Source organism: Hetaerina americana, unplaced genomic scaffold (genome assembly GCF_022747635.1).
Source record: "Hetaerina americana unplaced genomic scaffold, ioHetAmer1.1.p SCAF_10, whole genome shotgun sequence".
In the NCBI taxonomy this organism is placed as follows: Eukaryota; Metazoa; Arthropoda; class Insecta; order Odonata; family Calopterygidae; genus Hetaerina; species Hetaerina americana.
The window spans coordinates 48,737,843-48,759,051 of record NW_027286070.1 but is presented as its reverse complement, the minus strand read 5'-3'; the positions used below and the strand labels follow the sequence as shown (position 1 = coordinate 48,759,051).

Below are 21,209 nucleotides of genomic sequence, written 5' to 3'. Positions count from 1 at the left end.
ACCCTTACGAGTACCCACTTTTAATGAATCATGACAAACTCTAGGTTCAATTGAAAATAGGTCAAATTTCAAGTTATTAAGTCAGCTCATACTGTTAAATGGATGTGTTAAAAATTTATCTACATTATTAAAGACAAATTTATCTTCAGCGAGAAAAAGTCCTAAAAAGTATTAGTAAATTTAAGAAATTGATCAAAACATTCATTCAAAGAATATTTACATCATCAAAGATGAGAAATTCAAAGTAGCAACAGCATCAAAATTGGAGTTGTTCACCATTGCACTGATATAATAAATTTGTTATTACAATTTGAGTGAAAGGTAATAGATTTTGATTTAACTTGATATTGTGAGTATGACTCTGAATCTAATCTTAAAACAAGTAGTCGCAGTTATCTTTTTTTGTTAGAGAAGCAGTCAGCTTAATATTAATTAAGAATTTGGAATATGATGACTGAAAACATTATACCATACCTTGATTTCATGAAAAAAGACCTAGTTACTCCTAAGGGCAAGTCACATTTAACACAGGCAGCAGTGAAAGTGGGAAAGAATACCTGTCTGGGCACCACTGGCTCTACCCACAAGCTGTGTGATTTTTTGGGTACCACATCTTCCTGGATAACCATAACCGGCAGAAGGAAAGGCACTGGCCCCCCACCCTGATGTACAAATTTTACTTGCTGTTGGGCTTAGTACTGGGTGAACTCCACCATCACTAACCAAACCAACCGTCGGGTTGATTACTGTGTTCATGGTTTATGCATACATATATTTAACCACTGTATTTATATACATATATAAATATGCAGCAGTTCTCGCACTACATCAAAACACCTTATGGCTAGGCCAATAAAACCAGCCAGGGGAGCAGCTGCATCCTCTTATAACGTAGCATTTACCTAATGAACCCCATTATTAACTTTCTCCAAATGTAAGGAACATAATTGAGAGCAGGGGTCAATGAGTAATGAGTAGAGGAGCATGCTAGAGAAAAGTGTTTTGAAACCACTGACATGGGGCAAAGGTCCTTCCAAATCTCCCCCCAAAAAATCATATTATACTCAAGTATACACCTGTATACTATATAGAGAAATTAAAACAAAATTTCATTAAACAGAATCAATTTTAATAACAAAACAGGAAAAAAAACACCAGGCCACAGAGTCTGCTTTAAAAATGGCAAACCAGCTTGTTACGCTGGCTTTTTTATAAGGCAATGCAAACTTTGTACTTTGAAGAGATTTCCCCCAATAATCATAAATAATTGTTTTTAAGGTGCAACCAACACCTAATATTTACAATTTTACTCCAGCCTCACTGAGCAAAATATTAACACACAAATACGCATACACCAACTTCGATGCGATTTGTATACTAAGTAAAGCTTTTTCAAGGCCACCCAGGCTTCATTGTCATATTTCGTAGCATGCACAAGTCACGAGCTGCTGCTCTCCTCCCAGTCACTGTTCTAATGTCATATAGCCTCAGTAGTAAATCCGTGGTAAAAAGATCTGGCAGTGACCGCAACAAGCTTGGGACCTATTGAAAAGCCATATATTATTAAATTATCTCCATGACAATAACTCACAAATTTTAGATTCACATGGTATGAGATAAAAAAAAGTTAAAAACTAATTACATGGTATAATCATAAGATAAAACTTCATCAAATTTACTCTCAACCATGTCATAATACATTTGAAGGCATAAGACAACATTCAGTACTCTGTTCATGGACTTACCAATGCTGAGGGCATACACTGAAGAACAATTCCTGTTCTGTCTCTCCCACCACATTTAACCACACACTCGAGAAATTTAAACACAAAATGTGTCTGCTGAGAGACTTCTCCATCTTGAACTATCACAGAAAAAGCCTAAGGACCAAAAAGACAACAATTGAGGAGCAGAATTAATCACTAATCTTATAATTTATGCAAAATAGTTAACAACACAAAATCCATTATAACAAGATTTAAATATTTAAAATAATACATGACATACAGAAATCAACCATTAACTAAAAATTAAATTAAATAATATAAAAGATTTGATCAATTTCGCATATTTTAATTATTCAAGTAATTTCACGGTGAGGACATTTAGAAAAGTGGAAGGCCAATAAAATAAAATATCAATTTGTCAGGATGAAATCCTTTGAAGATTATTCAACCAATAATGATCACTATAAAATTTTCCTTATCAGTGCATCCAAATACAAAGTATGAAGTTATGATTTAGATGACTTATTAGTTTTGGTTTACTGACTGTGCCTTCCTTAAATATTTAATCATAGATAAGAGTTTTAATATGGTACCTGGAATAGCTCATTTAGTGCCATTTGTAGTGGATCCGGAATGGACCACACCCTTCTTTGGGTGCCTACATTATTGCTTGCACCAACAACACTCCCAAAAAGTGAGGCAGCATCATTGGGTTCTGGTGTTGCATTAATGGACAATGATGGAGCAAGGCGGAGGAGTTTACTTGGACATATACCTTCCAGGTCCTAAGTAGATAAAAGATCTTATAAATACCTAAATATACTTGCACTCCATAAAAACCAAAGCATATGGCAAAGATTCCTCTTAAAATCTATGGAATGGTCTTATTTAAAATAAAAAAAGCCAAGAAAAAACAAAGAGGAAGTTAGAAAGAAATTTCCATTTCCACAGAATATTTTATTATTCTGTGAAAATGTATAGTTATTCCATTATAATGAAATTCCACCAAGAATCGACCTTGACTATCTCTCAAATTAAAAGTGCCAGAATTAAACCATTAGCAAGTAGAAACTTTCAACGAACAAAATTTTTATAATAATTGAAACTTGCAAACACTGATACTTTGCTGATCAAATAAATGATGGATGAAATATCATTTTCAAATGTATAATTAAACAAGCACATATGAATCACTGAAAGTGTATAAAAAGAGCTCCAAATGGAGTAATGCCATACCTCACCCTCCATATCCCTACGGCTCCTTTTTCGACTGACAGTCCGTCCATTACAGGTTGTATTTACTCCATTGATACTACCACTAATTGAGGATACACTGCTGTTAACACTGTCTACACCTCCTTGTGCTTCCACTGCAGAAAACACACAGTATGCACACAACTGTGCCAAGGCTGAAGCTTGGGGTTCCACTAATTGCTCTCTCCTGCAAAAGAAATTGAAGTTATTCCTTGACCTAGAAAACTTCACCACTTAGTTATATGAGATATAGGAAAGGATGTACAGGCTTCAGCTTTGTAAATAAGATGTTTGATTAATGATTCTGAACAAAAAAATGTGTTAAAAATAATCATAAAGGTTTAATAATACATTATTTATATAGAATACATTAAGGATATATGTCAGAACATAATCCCTCATAAAGTCACCAGTGTTTTTTATTGATGTGCTATAATAACTGGTGCATCATATTTTTTTCCAGCTAACTATTACACCCATTAATATGGGCATGTGCTTTATCAAAAAGAGTGGAATAAAGTTCATTCAAACTTAATTCTAAATGAATTATTCATGAAAAATAATTCTACCAATATAATTATTTGTAACTTGGTAACATTTAGCTTATAAATGATAGAACACCTGCTAACAAATTATAAGAACTGGGAACTGTAAAGGGGCATGGATAGATTATCATTGATGTAGACACTGTGAGTGATTATTCAGATTAAAGTGGAAGGCATCTAATTCATTATCCTTGATGCGATAATGACCAAGCTTATTAAGGAGAATGGAATGCAATAGGCAATCAAAAGCCCTTGAGAGATCACAGGTAATTTAGACAATGGAGGATTTATTTTCAAAAGCATTTAAAATGATATCTATAGTGAATCTCACAACAGACCTAATCAACTGACCCTGGCAAATGTGAACTGTGAGGATGTGAATACATTATTGATTAGGAAATGATTATAGAGTTGATTTTCAATCATCCTCTCAATTCCTTGCTTAACATTCACCTTATAATGATAGGCAACCTCCTGGGGTTATTAAAATTGGACAATAACTAGAGGCTAAATTTAGGTGTTGTTTTTCATAAATGGGGAATACTTATGATAATTTTACAGGTTTGAGGAAACATTTAGACGATAAACACGAATTTTTGATTCGTCATAATTAACTGGATATCAAGTGCTATTGCCCATTTCCTCTTGAAGCAGGAAGGGACAACAGGATACATGTTTTGATAATGATTCATTGACAGTTTTGACATGTTCATTTACGGAGACAGGGTTAAAGGTCAGTGTCTTAGGAGAACCAGAATGTTCACATTTCACATTAGCTACCCTCCATGCTGCCATGTTAGTTTGTGTATTCCACTTCATCACAGGAAATAATTATGTACTTAGAAAGAGATTGTTTAATGTGTAAATTGTTTAATTCTACTTTAATTTTATATAGGGGGAGTAACAACTGTATTTTGAGAGAAAAGTTCCCAAAAAATAGTAATCTATACCCCTGGCTGCCATCTTCTGTTGCTTGATGGATTTTTGACTGAACTATTTGCTTGTTTCTGATCCTAGAATATATCAATCATTATTTTCTTATAACCCTTATTGTCCTTGATTTTTCTTAAGACTTGGGAGTTCATTTTGCTTGCTTTGGTCTCCCAGGGGAATGCTGCTAACTTTTTGATACATGCATCATGGAATGGAAAGCTACAATTTTTTGTCAAAGTGGTCCTCAGATTGAGAATCAATAATATAATTGGAGTAACATTTCTTCCTTTATAAAAAAAGAGAAATCAATTTTTCAAAATTGAATCTCTGTAATTTAATGCAATATTATAGTAATATTTCAATTTTACATCTGAACCCCCTCATATTTCTACAATGAATTCAAAACTGTAAGGAAACTGTCAGCCATACAGATTCAGTGGGCTCAAAATATACTATCAACATGACTGTGCAAATGTAAAATATTTCTTATTAAGGGATTTCTTTAAGGAAAACAACTATCCTTCTACATCATCCACTTGATGCCTAGCAAGAAAATCATGACCAAATTTTAATGAGTAAATAGATATCATGGAATTGTTTTTTCTTTGCTGTCCATCAGTTGAGTAATCATGGGAGTATTAATTCACTTAAATCACCAATTTCACAAAAAATAAAAATGAAACTGTCAAAAATATTTTACTCCACTTCTCCTATTTAAATCTGTAGTTAATTAACTGTAAAACACACTGGTTCCAGAATTTTCATTCCTTCAAAATAATTACTTCAATGGGCTTGGAATGCCATCTTATGAAGATTCTTTAAAAGCAAAAACCAACAACATTTTGAAAAACTTAACTCAAATTTGTGGCACTTAAGGAAATGAAGACCAAATTAATTATGCCATTTAAAATTTTGTGTTTTAATGGAGCATAAAAGACTAAATATTGAACAATTATGGGATTATTTCTCACAGCAATTTGTAAAAACCAGTGTAGATTAAGACTATTTAATTGATAGAATTCTCATACTGAAATTCATTATGGAATGACTAGTAATAGGCATAATGCTATACACTAATATGAATATACTACTGAATTGATAGCAAATAAAAACTACTAAAATTCATTCAATCAACTAGATATTCAATTAGGAGAAAACTAAAAATTTATAAAATTTAATAATAAACCCCACTGAAATGTCTTCTGGCTAAAATCTACATTGCTTTCAGCCACATGTTTGAAAAATGTCAGCAGGTTGTCCTAAGAGGCTAAATTTAATAATGTAAACAATTTTTTTTATTTACACTGCATCATTAAATCACCATTCCAGTGAACTTGTTCATCAATTAGTAAGCCATAGTTTTTATCATAGAAAATACTTGACTGTAACAACAGCAATGAAGTTTTAATGCGCTCAATTTCCTCTAAACTGAGCTGACATTCTTTGTAAATCGCATGTCCACAATGTGAAAAAAATAGCAAAAGTTGTCTTATGAATGTAATTGTTTTTAAATGTTTTTAATTAGAGAAGCCACTGTAGTAGTAGCCTTGAAGAGAGAAAATTATTCTTACTGCATTTGATTCTGCAAATACTGCGGGAGAACATGAAGAAGGAGAGCCAAGTTGCAATTCTCTATATCCAAATGAAAAATTGCAAATGCCAAATCCACTGCTTTGTCAAGATCCTCTCTATAGTGGTATCTCAGTACTTCCTGGAGAGGTTGGAAAAAAAACCCTTCAATTTTTGACAAAATTTCTCTGTAAAATATTCAAATGAATCCCACTAACAACAACTGTCTGAATGAGAATAGACTTTAGATTTAAAAACGACTGAAACTGCCACTTTGAAAATGGGCAACTAAGATTACTGTATATGGCCATTGAATGAACAAAGAATGAGGAAAGCCAGTCATACCTTTACAAGATTGGAGACAAACCACTGAGAGCCACCAGTGTTTAGAAGAGATTCAAGTGTATGAGTTGCTTCGATTGTCACCCATCCACGTCGGTGAATTCCTACCCAGATGGTCTGAAGTTGTTCACTTATTGGCAAATGGGATACAATACTGCAAGATAAAGATCATTGTTACATAGACATATACTTTTATGGATACATTAATATAATAATCAAAAACTAAATTTACAATTGACCTACACACCTATGTGAAAGAGTTAACACCTTAGACTTTGATAGTGTTGGAGGATGAACATCATACTGCATTTTACGAATTATCTGGAACATCAGACTCGACCTTGAAAAAATAACAGATACACATTACTACAATAAAAAATAAGATTCATAGTACATATTTGAAAATGACCCGGTGAAGAGGTGGGAGGGACATATTTAATATTATGAAATTTCCATAAAAAGGCCGAATTAACTCTTTTAGTGCCAGCAGGCCTATCTATTGGCCATTGGGGTGTGTGCGAAGAATGCCACGGGCCAATCTATCGGCTGGGTGTTTTTTTGCTTGTACCTTTGAGTATCTGCAATGCTTTCTCGTCACTGCTGACAAATTTTCATGATGAAAATGAAATATATGTTAACATTTTGGTTATTTGAGCATAAGGAGTTTCCTGCATTGTAGCACATCTTCTTTTCCTGCATAGCATAAGCCATGTTAACGTGAACTTATGTACGATTGATATCTTATATCAGACCTCATATAAGCATACAAGGTCTGTTGATCAAGTATAGCAAATTTTGAATTTTTGCAGGTTATGCATATTTGATTTTCTATTTTGTTGCGGCGTTATTTTGGTACGAATGCCTCTCACTTATGCCGAAAATAAGTGCAAACTAAAACTACATTTAGAAAATGAAACTTAATAACGAAGCATTATGATTCAGGACTTTAAACATACGCCAGCTTAATTATCATTTTACAAGATATACTGATCTTTAACTGCAGTGACATTTTTTATTATGATTCACCATGAAGTAAAGAAATGCCATAAATATGCTCATGAAATAATAATAAGCTTAAAAAGAAGAAAATATGTATCCATTTCAATTTGTCAATAGTGACTCATTTAATATTCAATTACCCATTTGATCCACAGGATAAATCGCCCATCACACACCATTGGGCTAAATTATTTAAACTTATATGTTATATATATTATAGACAAAGTAAGTGTTGAGTATCCACCACTTGAAAAATACAAAAAGAGATAGGCTGATCGTCAGTGCAGCAAAAACCATGCCAAAAGTGATATGAAATGAAATAAACTATTGAAATGATGGTGAAAATACCTTTCCTTGAAATTATCCTGCTGTATGATATCCTCATTTGGGAGAGTAGTGAGGAATTGCTGCACCATATTCATAGGCTTAAGGAGAGCATCTTGGTGCAGAATCTGCAAATAAGAAAGCATGATCATAAGATTTACTTTAAACCCAAATAAAATTAGAATCTTGGAAATGACGACACCTTTGAGTGAATCTGAAAATTAGTCAGATGGACTGATCAATAAATTTTTATCAAAACCAACTTCTCAACTTTGAAAAAGTGAAAAACCAACTTCTATGTTGACAGGGTGCGACTTTGTTGGTTATACAAAATTAAGATAATTTTAAAGCTTAAAATTTAATTATTCATGAAGTATATGTCACTGAAGAAAAGTGTTCAGATATGAATGTTCACGCTATATCTTGGTATACCTCATAAATCTGGGAAGATTATTATTAATAAAACTAAATAACATTAACGAACACAACATTTATAAATGCATCATTCAAGTGATTTGCACACCTTTGACAACAATGCACACTGTTTCTGAATTATTAGGTCACGCAAAATATTTCCAAGCATACAGCAGCATAAGGGGCTAACCAGAAAATATACATACAAGGACATTTAGATTTACTACAGGGAAATGTCAAGGTGTGAATTAAAATGTAGAGAGATAATTTAGGAAAACATAAATTAACACATTTACTGAATTGTTTCAATCAGAATTTAAATAAAGGACAATACCAAAGCATCCTCTCACCTGCATGTAACTGCAGAGCCATGCAGCAGCGCAGACAGGGAGGCAACACATTCTAGATCGAAGTGCATCAAGAACACGTTTAACATCTGTTGGAGACAGCGATCCTTGCTCCCAAGCAAATAGCACTTCACGAATGGCAGCAGGAACATTTAAGCACATCTCATGCCACTTCACTTGCCTGCACAAGGTAAACAAATGCTTTACTCAAATAATAACTAACAAATGCCTTCATTTCTTTATTTTCATTGAAAAAAATTAAATGCACAAAGATGGAAATCCACCAATTAATCCCTCACCACAATGCATGCATTAAAATTAATATTATTGTACCTACAATTCATTATATGGAGACTTAAATTAGCGGAAGTCAAATGAAAACCAAACAACCAACATAACACACAGCCCATGCAAAAGGTGGCAACACTGTTGCCACGTATTGACACTGCCATAGCTTTGGTAAGCATAGTGACAACTCACAGGCTCATGCAGGTGTTGGGTAATGTCCTTGTTGGTGTGGGGACTCGTCCAATGTGTTCATCTATTAGGTTTTCATTTGACTGCTCCTCATATAAATGCCCAATTAAAGTTCAATTTTAAATATTCTGATACGAATATCACCGGTGAGTCAATTTTAGTGCTCAACTATTTTCTAAACATACAATGTATGCACCAAAAACATTTATCAGTAGAGCAATTTTAAGGCTTATAAATTAAAATAATAAAAAAATTCTATTGAAGTAAATACATGTAGAAAAGTTACTTTTTTTTTAGGAAACACTTATCATAGCTCTCTCAACTCTACCTCTACTCTCTACAGCTAAATAATTACTGAGATAGAAGACAGTGGAGTTTTGGTGGCAAAATTAGGCTTCCTATTTCTGCCAGTTACTTTTCTTCTTAAGCTACCGATTCACTAAGACTCAATTCAGTCAACAAAACTATTATATTATGATTGAAGTATCTGGTCTAAGCAAGTGTAATGAATATGCTGATGGATTTGTCTTTCTCTAGTTTCAATCACAATGGGAATAATTTAGGCTTCCATTAAAAAAAACATGGTACGATCAAAAAGTAGTGAGACTGAAATTCTATTGGGGGAACGGAGGGGTGGAGCGGGGGTCGCACCATCGGTGCATGATAGTGGGAAGCCTTCTGAAGAGACCAATATTTTTTCCAGGTACCTGCGGGCAAGCGGAGAGTAATCACGTAGATTTCTGTGAACCTCTGTTAAGAAGAGTCATCGGGATCCAAGATAGAGAAAATCTCAAGCTGCACTACGCCATCAAATTCTATGTCAAACTTATGAAAACCACGACGGAGACCCTCACAATGATTAAGGACGCCTATGGGATTCTGCCATGAGCCGAGCCGCTCAACAGTGTTTGAGTGCCATAAGCTGTTCCTGGAGCTCGTTGAAGACAGCTAGAGTGCCGGTCGTCCGTCAACTTCAAAGTTTGATGAAAATGTGGCAAAAGTAAAGGCACTCCTGAACTCCGACCGGCGCTCAAACATTTGTCTGATTGTTGATGAGTTAGGGATTTCGTCCAGTAGCATCCAAAAAATTACTACCGAGGATTTAGCCATGTGAAAGGTGTGCACCAAGTTACTGCCAAGAGTCCTGAGTGATGAACAAAAAGTGAATCGTGTACAAATTTCCCAGGAAACTTAGAACTGTGTCCAAGAAAACCTAAAAACTAATAAGTCCCAGCCAAAGAAAAAAGAGCAAGTCAATGCATGCTCATCTCCTTTTTTGACCATCCTCATGAGGTTCACCAGGAGTTTGTACCCCCTGCACAGACTGTGAATGCCAGTTTTTACGGGGGCATGCTTGACAGGTTGCACAAACGCATCTGCCACGTGCGGCCAGACAATGCCGATTCGGGGAAGCTTAATCACGACAACGTGCCTTGAAACACTGTGCAGCTGGTGAGGGAGTTTCAGGTCAAGCAATGGGTTACTACGTTGTCTCCCTCCCCCCTCCCCCCTTACAGTCAAGATCTGGCACTGCCGGACTTCTCCCTCTTTCCCTGGCTCAAGTGGGACCTCAAGGGAAACTGATACAGCTCTGCAGAAGATGTCCAAAGGGCCGCGATGGCATCTCTGAAGGGGATCCCAGAAAGTTCGTTCCAGAAGGCATTCATGCAGTGGTAATCACGTTATACCCATTGACTTGAAGCACAAGGTTGCTCTTTGAGGACTACTACAGATTTGTACCGATTAGTTCAACAAAAAAAATTTAAATCAATTCAATCCTACTACTGCTTGATCCTACCCTTTATATGAGGTGAAATTATGAGAACTACTTCCTACAATACAAGGCTACTTTCCCTAGAGTTCAAATTAACAATTGTTTAGCAGAAGTCTTCTAAAGAATTAAAAATAAATGCAACACAATTACGAATGCAAGTGGGTTATTTCATAGAATAGGGCCAGTTATTAGATCAGCATTAAAAGAAAGCTTTTGTTGTAAAAACGTTTAAGCTCTAAAATCAGAAAAATTCCAGAATAGCTGAACAATACAGACAGTTACAGCATTCCATGCAATGGAACTGCCCATTTTATGTTGTATAAACATATAGAGTAATTTATTAAGTCTTTTTTTCACCAATAAATTAAATGACTATGTCCACATGCAAAAAATATAAATTTCTAAAAAACAATATGAAAAATCAACAAACCCCATTTTGAAATCAATGTCACCAGCATTGAACTGAGAAAGAAGTGCATCTACTTTGGCTGGATCACACCTATTGAGCATTGTTTCAGGACACTTTGGTCTACCACGCTCAACCATACATTCACGGACCCACTGCTCAAAGAATGAGTCCCCTCCTTCCTCTGACAACACCACCTTAAGAGAGATCAATGAGACAATATTAATATTGGTAATTTGAACAATTTGAAAGCTGGGGCCATATCACATAATAACTCTTTGAAAGGCCAAAGAGACAATTTGTAAGCAGAATATGTCACAACCACCTCCACAGTATACTCAGATAATATGCTACTTTCTAAAGCTACCAAGGCTGACAAAAATGGTATGATTTCTATTAGAATACATTAAAGGTAATTGTTTGATTAGTTCACAAAAAAGATGGTTATCCATAAGAAAAACTCATTAATTCATGTTCCCATGGAATGGCCAAACTCAAATTAAAAATAAAAATAATTAAAAAGCTACAATAATTGGTAGGTGCCAGAATAAGCATTGCCCTTGATATATAATTATGAAACCTATTCATTGCTTTGATTTATGAAATATTCCTTGAATCCTGTTGCAAGGTTTGCAACTGTTATGCTTCAAACATGTATTTTCAGGACCATTAAACAGCATAATCATTGATTTCCACATTTTTCGGGCTGCGTCCGCGTATGTCGTTTAAATGTACAACAGTTTCGCCAGCTATCCTGCTGGCGTCCTCAGGTCAAGGATGAAAAGAAGCTTGTTGTCCCGTCTTAAATAGGGAAAATCCGGCGCCAATACCGGGAAATTTCTTGGCCAATCAGGGAACGTCCTCATATTTGCGCGGAATAATCGCGCGAATAGCACGCCTGGAGTGAACCTGGACACACTATTCTGTTCGACGACGCTAAAATAATAGCGAAAGAAGGAAAATACTTCCAGAGAATAATCAGAGAGGCCATTGAAATCGTTAAAAGGCCAGAAAATTTTAACAGAGAGGATGGATATCCACTCCACAGTGCGTGGAAAAGAATTATTCCGTGCAACTATGAGGACGTTCCCTGATTGGCCAAGAAATTTCCCGGTATTGGCGCCGGATTTTCCCTATTTAAGACGGGACAACAAGCTTCTTTTCATCCTTGACCTGAGGACGCCAGCAGGATAGCTGGCGAAACTGTTGTACATTTAAACGACATACGCGGACGCAGCCCGAAAAATGTGGAAATCACCTACTCATCGCCGCGGAAACCTGCGAACGAGCATAATCATTGTTTACTAACATACTCGGCAACCATTTTAATTTAGGGCATTGGTATTGAACTGAAGATTTTTTTGGGGAGCACTAGAAGTAGGAGGGAGATTACTGAAAACACCCATCTTAGACAATTTGAGGATTCACTACATTATTGAGCTTTTGTTTCTAGAGGCCTATCCTTGGGCGATGAAAAATTTAAGAAAAAGGTATGCTTGGATTACAAAAAAATAAGGTGGATGGAAGGGATGCTAATGACTTTTTAAACATGGTGAGGATAGAGAAATAAAGGTATTAGATGAGATTCAAAAAAGGCAGAATATCTGAATGGAGGAGATACTTAGGGACCATGATTCTAAATGATGACAAATTGATAGTCATTCTGAGGGTCAAATCAATCATTGAGAGCAAACTTATAGAAATTTGAGGACCCCACCCCTGAGATTGGTGAGGACATCCGTTTATACTTCAGATTGCCCTTACCCTTTCTCACTTCAACTTGTGTTGCCGTGACGATTAACCTTCAGTATGCTGAAGAGGGCTACTTTGTGGTCGAAATACACGTATTCTCATTCACCTTCCTTATCCCTTTCATTTTTACCTTTTACCCAATCCTTGAGTTGTGGCGTTAGCCAACTAATCTCATTTGTACTTTGTTTAGATAGGTAAACTGTTTACGGTTAATGGAATTTTTCATTTATATAATACTACTAGCCGTAAGAGCTCAATTTTATCAATCTTGTCTTATACCTTTTGAAAATTAAAAAAATCTTCTTGAATACCACTCTCCCCCAATATGTATAGTAAGCCATGCATGAATTAACCTAATTGAGTCTGGCACGAACAGGCTTTTCTGAATTCATGCTGATTGCTACTTATGAAGTTTAGCAGTCAAGATATTCCTTTATTGATTTGACTATAATGTATTCCAGAAATTTTGAAAAAAATTGACATCAGGAAAAGGGGACCGGTTACTGTGATCCTCCCTGTCACCACTTTTAAAAATAGGCATAATATGTGCAGTGTTCTAATGCTTACGGAATTAGCATTCCGCAAGGGATTGATTAAATATCAATTTGACGTACAGTGCAACATTAGGAGCTCATTATTTTATAGTTAGCCAATATATATTCAGAACCTGAGGATTTTCTGGGTTTAATATCTTATAGCAATTTAATAATTCCTTGTTTGTCCACTGTTACATTAGCCATTAAGGGCGGAATGTAAAATACCTGAGAAATCCCTGATAGCAAAACTGTTCATGAAAACACTTGGAATGACTTTTCCTTCACTCTAAAGGGTGAATAATACCATATCAAGACTCAGCTTGAAGAAAGCCAAAACATTAATTGTTGGGAGGCTACTTTAGCACCAGTCTACAGCTATGAATAACTATTGCAGTAATAACAAAGACAGACTACCCAAGTGCTACACGGCAATAATCTACATGTTTATTATCCAACCATTGTACATACTAAAGATAAAGCCCACCAGTGTACATCTATATTTAAAATTTAAGTAAGAAAAGAGACTAACCTGTGAACCATAAGTCTGAACAATTGAGCAAAGCATGAGAAAGGAAATGTCAAACAGCATTGCCCTTGTCTGAGCAGCTTTCCCACCTTCACCACTAATTCCCTTGCTACATTCATTGAATTTTATCAGTTTCATTACAAATGTTCTCAATTTCCCTTCCACAGTGGCTACAGCAAGAATTAACTCAAAACTCTTCCCAGTCAGGACTTGACATAAGACTCCCAAAAGGGCCTCCTGCAAAAACAAAAAGCAGCATTGTGAGTCAACTGATAAAACATCACTTATTTCCAAATAAAAATAAACTGATCATTAATCTAAAATACAGTACTAAACAACATGAGTAAAATTTTTGAATAAAAATGAATAAGACTTGATAAAAATATTTAATTCCACAAGAAACCAAAAATGAATAACAACCATAAGAAACCATTACATTTTATATCAGGTGCATGTGAGGGTGATATAGATTATTTCCAATTCACATGATTTCTTTAAACCATGGAATTAAAAACCATTAAATACAATTAACTAATACCCCAGAGCATACTCAATTTAAAAATAAAGCATAGCCATATACATACTTGGATTTTGATGTAATCGGCATCAAGGGTCTTCAAAATCCGAGCTAAAGTAGGCTCGGCTCTAATGATAACCTTAGGTATTGATGCTGTCTGAGATACAACACTTGATTCTGACTTCTGAACACCTCCACCAGATACCTCCCTGGAATTACAATATTGAAGGCCTCTATATAATACCACAATTTTAACCATGTCATATATTAGTTCCCTTGCCAAAATACCCTTCTCCAAGGTTACAAAACATCTTTGGTGTACTTTATGATTCTTTATCTACACAAAACCTTTGACTTTAAATTATGAGAGAACTATGCATCAAGTTAGAATCCATGGGCCATTTGGCCTTCAACATTATCTCCTCATCACTTAAAAATGAAAGGGTGATGTGCAAGTACCTAAAAATAATGATTCAGACATAATTACACAAGTGAAATTAATATAATGCATTCATGACCCATAATGAACCAGTTCTAACCTCCGACTAGAATAAGCCTTAACGTGGCTCTCAGTCACTAGGCCTACTTTGGCCAATTCATTTAGGAGACATTCCACTACACTGCAACTGCATTTCGCATCAATCACATCAAGCAGCGGGGTGTACTGCAAGAGGAGTTCAAAGGCATCAACAACATCTCGTGAAAATGGTGCTGAGGCATTGACCATATTAGCTGATGATTGCGATGAAGGACTGGACATGGATGGATCTCCCAATGGTGATGAGGAAGCTAGGCTTCCATCCATTGTGCTTGAATTCAGTTTATCCTGATTTGCTACTGAGGATGTGGAAGATGGAGAGCCAGGTGATCCCTTGCCATGGTTGGTTGATTCTCCTAATGGAAAGACATTTTTGGAGAAATGTGGCTAGTGAGTATGTGATAATAAAGACATCTTGAAAGTAGGCGCAAGTAATTTTGTTGAAGTCAACATTTTATGCATCAAAAATGCATTCAGAAAGTAAACACTTAAAAATACATTTATTTACTATGATTGAGTTGATAATAATTATCAATATGTATTAATAGAATTTCTACGTAAAAACTTTAGGGAACCAAACAAGTATGCACACATTTCAAAAGTCAGGACCAACACATCCTGATTTGCATATAGGTATAGCTTTAACATCGAACTTTAAGTACAAATAATTCAGGGAAAGAAAAATGACTAACCTGAAACAGACAAATGGAGTTGCCTTAAAATGTGAGGGACCTTGAGGAATGTGAATGCACCCCACTGAGATTCTTCACTAGTTCCAAGCACATCATTCAAACAAATGAGACAGGCACGCATAACTTCTGAGTAGAGACGTGGAAGACTATACCCCTGCAAAAATACAACATATTAAGTTAGAATCAAACTAATGTTACAAAAAAGCTATCAATCAAAATCATTCATCCAAGCAATTATCATACAATCTATATCAATGATGAATTACACCAGAAATATTCTTTATGTAGCATCTCATATATCACACTATACATGACTTACCAAAAATCACAATATCTATCCCTTTCAACAGAAAAACATTCAAGATTTCAATTTGGGTACTGGGCTTGGGCAAGCAACACTCTAGTTGTACAATTTAAGTCAATTCCAGGAAATAAATTTTGGATGAAAAAGGATCACTGATAATAGACATTAAAATGTATTGATTCAGATTTTAAGGACAAGAAAAGAAATTAGTTTTAGCAACTTCCTCTTTATTTTAATGTGTTGATTGGTCAAATATTTCATTTGTACAAGCAAAAGTTTTGATTCTTACGAGGGCAATCCCAGAAGTACCAGACCCAACAAAGAAAACACAAATATTTTGGAAAAAAATGTATTTATTTTTCAACACATTTTTTTCCATCTCCTTTCAGCTCTATATACTTTTCCCAGCGATGTTCAATAACTTGGATACCCTTTTTATATAAAGAACTGTCTTGCTCCTCAAAATAGCCATTAACTGCCGACATCACTTCTTCACGGTTGGAAAATTGACAATTGACCGCCGAGCCATTTTTTCAAGTTTACGGACAGAAAATAATCTGAGGGAGCTAAATATGGCATATAGGTTGCAAGCGGTAGCAATTCAAAGTTTAATTCAAGACTTCTGGCCATTGCATCAACGGATTTCTGAGCTGGTACATTGTCTTGATGAAAAAACACTTTCTTCTAAGCCAAATGCGGTCACTTTTGCTTTATTTCTTCATTCAAACGTTGCAATAAGTTTGCATAATACTTGCCGTTGATAGTTTTTCCTTTTTCAAGATAGTCAATGAAAATTATCTCACGTGAAACCTACGCCATGACCTTGCCTGTAGATGAAACGATCTTTGCCTTCTTTGGAGACGGTTCTCCCTTTTGTTTTGATTGCTCTCTTGTCTCGGGTGTGAAGTAATGGACCCATGTTTCATCTTGGTTTCATGGTTATGAAACGGCACAAAAATTCTGGTTTGTTGCTTTGAAACATTTTTACAACACTGGTTTTGCTCGAGCGTGAGCAAACATGGCACCCATCTTGCACACACCTTTCTCATTCCCAAATTTTCAGTTAATATGTGACGTACCACACTTTTTGAAATGCCTACTATGTCTGCTAGCTCACACACTTTCAGTTGATCCAGTATCACTTCTTGGATTTTCTTCGTTTCTGGAGTCGTCACCCCATTTGGTAGCCCAATATGATGCTCGTCTTGACAGCTCGTATGGCCTTATTTTAACTCTGCCATCAAATCAAAGTATTGTATCACATAACAATGACCAATATTCTACATTTTCACAAATTCACTGAAAATGTTCACTATCGTTGGCTACCAAACAAATACTAAACAACATAGCACCTACAAACTTGAAATATGTGGTTTATAGATTGCGCACTTTCTAATACAGTGATATTTTTCAAACAACTACCGCCATCTCTAGGTCGGGTACTTCTGGGCCATCCCATGTATTTCAACTGCTCAAAATAAGAATGTATCATAATGCACATATTTTACCAGCAAATTCATTAGTTTATTTTTGGAAATTTTCGAATTTTTAAGAACTCTACAAGTTTTAATTTACTCATCATATATTCAAGAATTTTCCCTTAATTTTTAAATGCAATTTTAATCAGCATCACTTTGTGTTAGTGGTTTACAACCAGTAGTTCTCACTCTTTTTTGACTGCCCACAAATGTATAGGCAAAAACTACAATTCATGCAAAAATCAAAACAACTCGAAGGAATTTTACAGCTATGACTGTATAGAGGCCACCTAATACTGGAAGTGATGTTGTTGCACTTCAACATCACTGGATTGCTTGGCGGGTGTGGGAGAAGCCAAAAGAAACATTAACTTATAAAGTGCATTCTAGGTGATGAGGAATCACCAGCAGACGGATGGAAGCAATGTGGTTCTGGCCAATTATGGCTTGCATTTCACATTTGGCATAACAGTGAAATCTACCTCAGACACTTAGCAAAGAAAGGTGACATATTCACTATTATGTTTTGTAAGAAGCAGATATTAAGTAATGATTTTTTTGTGCTTTTTAAATATATTTCTGAACATTTAAGAATTCCAGTACTCTAAGCAGGGAGAAACAATGGTGCTATGGCAGTCGCACACATTTTGATTCTTTTCACGAAATAAATGTCACTCATTATATTGTAAGATTGAATAGACATGTACCTTGAGTCTTTGCATCATTAGAATATCATTCACAAATACGTGGGTATCAGAAGATGGGTTGAGCAAAACTTCAATTGCAAGCAGCGCTTGAAGTGGGCAGTATGCCACAGGTTCGCATGATGAGTGCTCCTCCCCCACAGAATCTTTTTCATTTCCAATCCCACTCTTCTTCTGCCTCCAACGCTGTACTTGCATATTCTGTTGCTGCTGTGATACAGGCTGCAGCATCCACCCTCTTAGACAGCCATCTTCATTATCAAGGCTGGTTATTCTCCTAGACACCACACCGGTCAGAATAGAAAAGGTTCTTTGCTTAAAAGTGTTAGGAAATCAGCTACAAGATAGTACATGAATGTAAACCAACCTAGGTCAACAATAAGCTAATATTTCTTTTTGGTTGGAGTAAGGAGAAATCACACAACAGTGCACTTCACTATATAAGTTTTTCTGAATTTATATGAGAATAATAATGCAATAGTAATTACAGCATAATATATGCAAAGCAAATCTAACCTTTACTTTCCACACAACAGAAGTAGAATGAAAATGAATCATTTTCTCTACACTCAAAAATTACAGGACCTTCAGAATATGAAGTCCAATCTACTTAATCCATTGGAAATGTCTTTGGGGAATAAAACTATGTAATGTAAGGCTGGAAATCATTAACCATAGATCCAGTCTTTAAAGAAGATTCAAATTATTGGGAATGTGCTCTTTTCATTGAGCGATTCAAGCTCTGCAATAAAAAAATAACTTACCTTAATATTTCCTCCATTGATGTTGTTAACTTTGCAGCATTTCCTTGCCCAGACAATGCAACCTCCAGTTCCTTACACTTCTTCAAAACATCATTGAAGAGTTCTAAATAGAAAGATATTATTTTTAGCCACTAGCTCAGTGTGGTGAATGATTCATGGGTATGTCTACAAGTCATAAAACTATGCATGAAAATTCACACTCTACAACTAACAAGTTGGCTTAGTGTTTTAGTGTAAAAACCTGACACCACACGAGGGCAATTATTAGTCTGTAAAACAAAACTTAATATATATTTCAATTAAGGCATGAATTGTCTTAAAACAATTACCATTAACTGATACCGTAGATTTGGAGAAAACTAGAAAAATAAATTATACTTTTCACAAAGTCGCCTTCTAAATGTTATCTTTATAATTTTTATGAATGGTAACATGATATTCCTAATGTATATTGTGGTCACTTTATCACAAGAGGTAACTTAGCAGATATTTTAATACATAGTATGTCGTTCAATGAATATGAAGAAGATATTTTCTCTCACAATTTACAAAGGTTTTTCTGAAGCATAACTTTCTAAAATCCCTAACTACAAAACATGTATACTTCCATGGCAGAAAATAGAGAAAAAATTTATTTGAGAGTTGCTCATGATATCTTTTTGACCAAAAATAAAAAAATGAAAAGAAAGCCTTCCATTGTCTTCTTTTGGAATGCCCTATTAGGCATACAAATGTATGTTATTTTGGATGACATAATACATGTCTCACTTCAACGATGAGCTATATACTACCTATGAAGGTGAAAGCTACACCACTCAAGGGCACACCATTGTAGAATGTGCACACACAATTAAAGCTAATAGAATTATGTTAAGTAGAGTTCACTGACATAAAATGTCCCCATAAGCTAAAATTCACAAATACCTTACACAAATTCTCAAAAACAGTTGAATTTATTTATTTTGGGATCCAAAGGTTGTTATCATTTCTCACAGAAAACCCGCTGGGGCTTGGATCTCCTCCATAAAAATTGAGCTAAGGAATCCACATTTTAAATGAAACAACCAATGTCTCTGAAATCAAGCATTTCTTACTACTCATAAGTACCACTTCCAACTGAATTTTGAACAATAAAAATCGGCGACATCACTATTATTTTTTAACGAGCTAGATTAACAATAAGAAAAACTTACCTCGATCATCCTGTCGAGCCAACTGTAACATTGCCAGTGTAAAATCACAGTTCAACATTGACCCCAAAATAGTAAAGGGTTTTTCGAGAATCAATGAATGCTCTGGGCTGTCACCAAGGTCGGAAAGTGCTGTAAAGGCATGACTTGCCGCAGTTAATAACCAATGACACAAGGATAGGATAGATGCGGCCAGCAAGCCTTCTTCAGGTTTCCCACGACATGTAATTCTCCCCTGCAAGAAAAAAGTCAATTGATTACAAAGGTGGAGGTAAACTGGAGGATCACTTAAAGTGACAGCAGCTAATTCGATAAAAATATTCAGTATTCAAATATAACTATTTTGAAATAAGGTTAGGCCAAAGTATTATAGCAACAGGTGCAGCTGCTCTCAAGTGACTTCAGTGTTATTATTGCATTGAGATACAAAAATACCTGTATGGTTTCTAAGAACTCCATGAGACTAATTACGCAGTGCGGCTTATGAAATCCATCGTATTTACTAATTCTTTGCAAAACAGCGGCGTAGGATACCAACTGAGAGCTTAATGAATGTTTTAAATAAGTAAGGACTAGCTGATTCGGCCCTGGACCTACAAGAGCCTGCTGAAGTATACAGTCAGCTAGATTGTAGACATCTCCGCTTACGCCACGCGGTAATATCTGAAAAATATAGTAAAGGTGATTTCAAATATGAACAAAGTAAGTTGTCCCAGTGACTTCATATTTACACTCATACAGTAAATACACAAAAATTAGACCATATTACCGTTTTTATCTGAATTCCCCACTGAAGGTCAGACCATCTCTCTCTCCATGCTCTAAGTAAAAGAGCTTTTAAGCTACTAGTTTTACTTGTAACTTTGGTAGTCTCCATTGTCACACCCATCAGCAAATTCTTCATTCTTCATCAACAAGAAGGTCATCCACAAATAAATTACCGCATAAATGGTTACGATAAGGTATAGAATACAGCATGCCTAAGATTATAATCAATTATTATTGTTTTCATTCAAGAAAAAGCACACACAACTCTCACACCCAAACATCACATCCCTTGCGTTCGTCAAAACTCTTACGAAGTTGCTTGACGCGAT

General features: G+C 35.4%; 1 protein-coding gene across 1 annotated transcript; it reads right to left on the bottom strand.

Annotated features, from left to right (window-relative positions):
• Nucleotides 1–1,158: 1,158 nt before the first annotated feature.
• MED24 (mediator complex subunit 24) lies at nt 1,159–21,172 on the bottom strand. Its single transcript, XM_071598622.1, has 19 exons — nt 20,882–21,172; nt 20,548–20,775; nt 20,116–20,347; nt 18,923–19,025; nt 18,162–18,435; nt 15,673–15,826; nt 14,982–15,336; nt 14,510–14,651; nt 13,929–14,162; nt 11,136–11,308; nt 8,458–8,635; nt 7,718–7,821; nt 6,618–6,710; nt 6,374–6,524; nt 6,031–6,170; nt 2,964–3,168; nt 2,321–2,512; nt 1,746–1,880; nt 1,159–1,542 (listed from the first exon to the last, which is right to left on the bottom strand). Exons 1-19 carry the CDS (start codon nt 21,014–21,016, stop codon nt 1,393–1,395), a joined length of 3,378 nt encoding a protein of 1,125 aa, XP_071454723.1. The 5' UTR covers nt 21,017–21,172; the 3' UTR covers nt 1,159–1,392.
• Between the last annotated feature and the right edge of the window lie 37 nt (nt 21,173–21,209).

Coding starts and splice junctions, on each gene's coding strand:
- MED24 (XM_071598622.1), bottom strand. CDS start 21,016: ATGAAGAATTTGCTGATGGGTGTGACAATGGAGACTACCAAAGTTACA. Junction 15,827..18,161: donor TAATGATGCAAAGACTCAAG/GTACATGTCTAT, acceptor GTATTTTTGCAG/GGGTATAGTCTTCCACGTCT. Junction 2,513..2,963: donor GTAGGGATATGGAGGGTGAG/GTATGGCATTAC, acceptor TTATCTACTTAG/GACCTGGAAGGTATATGTCC.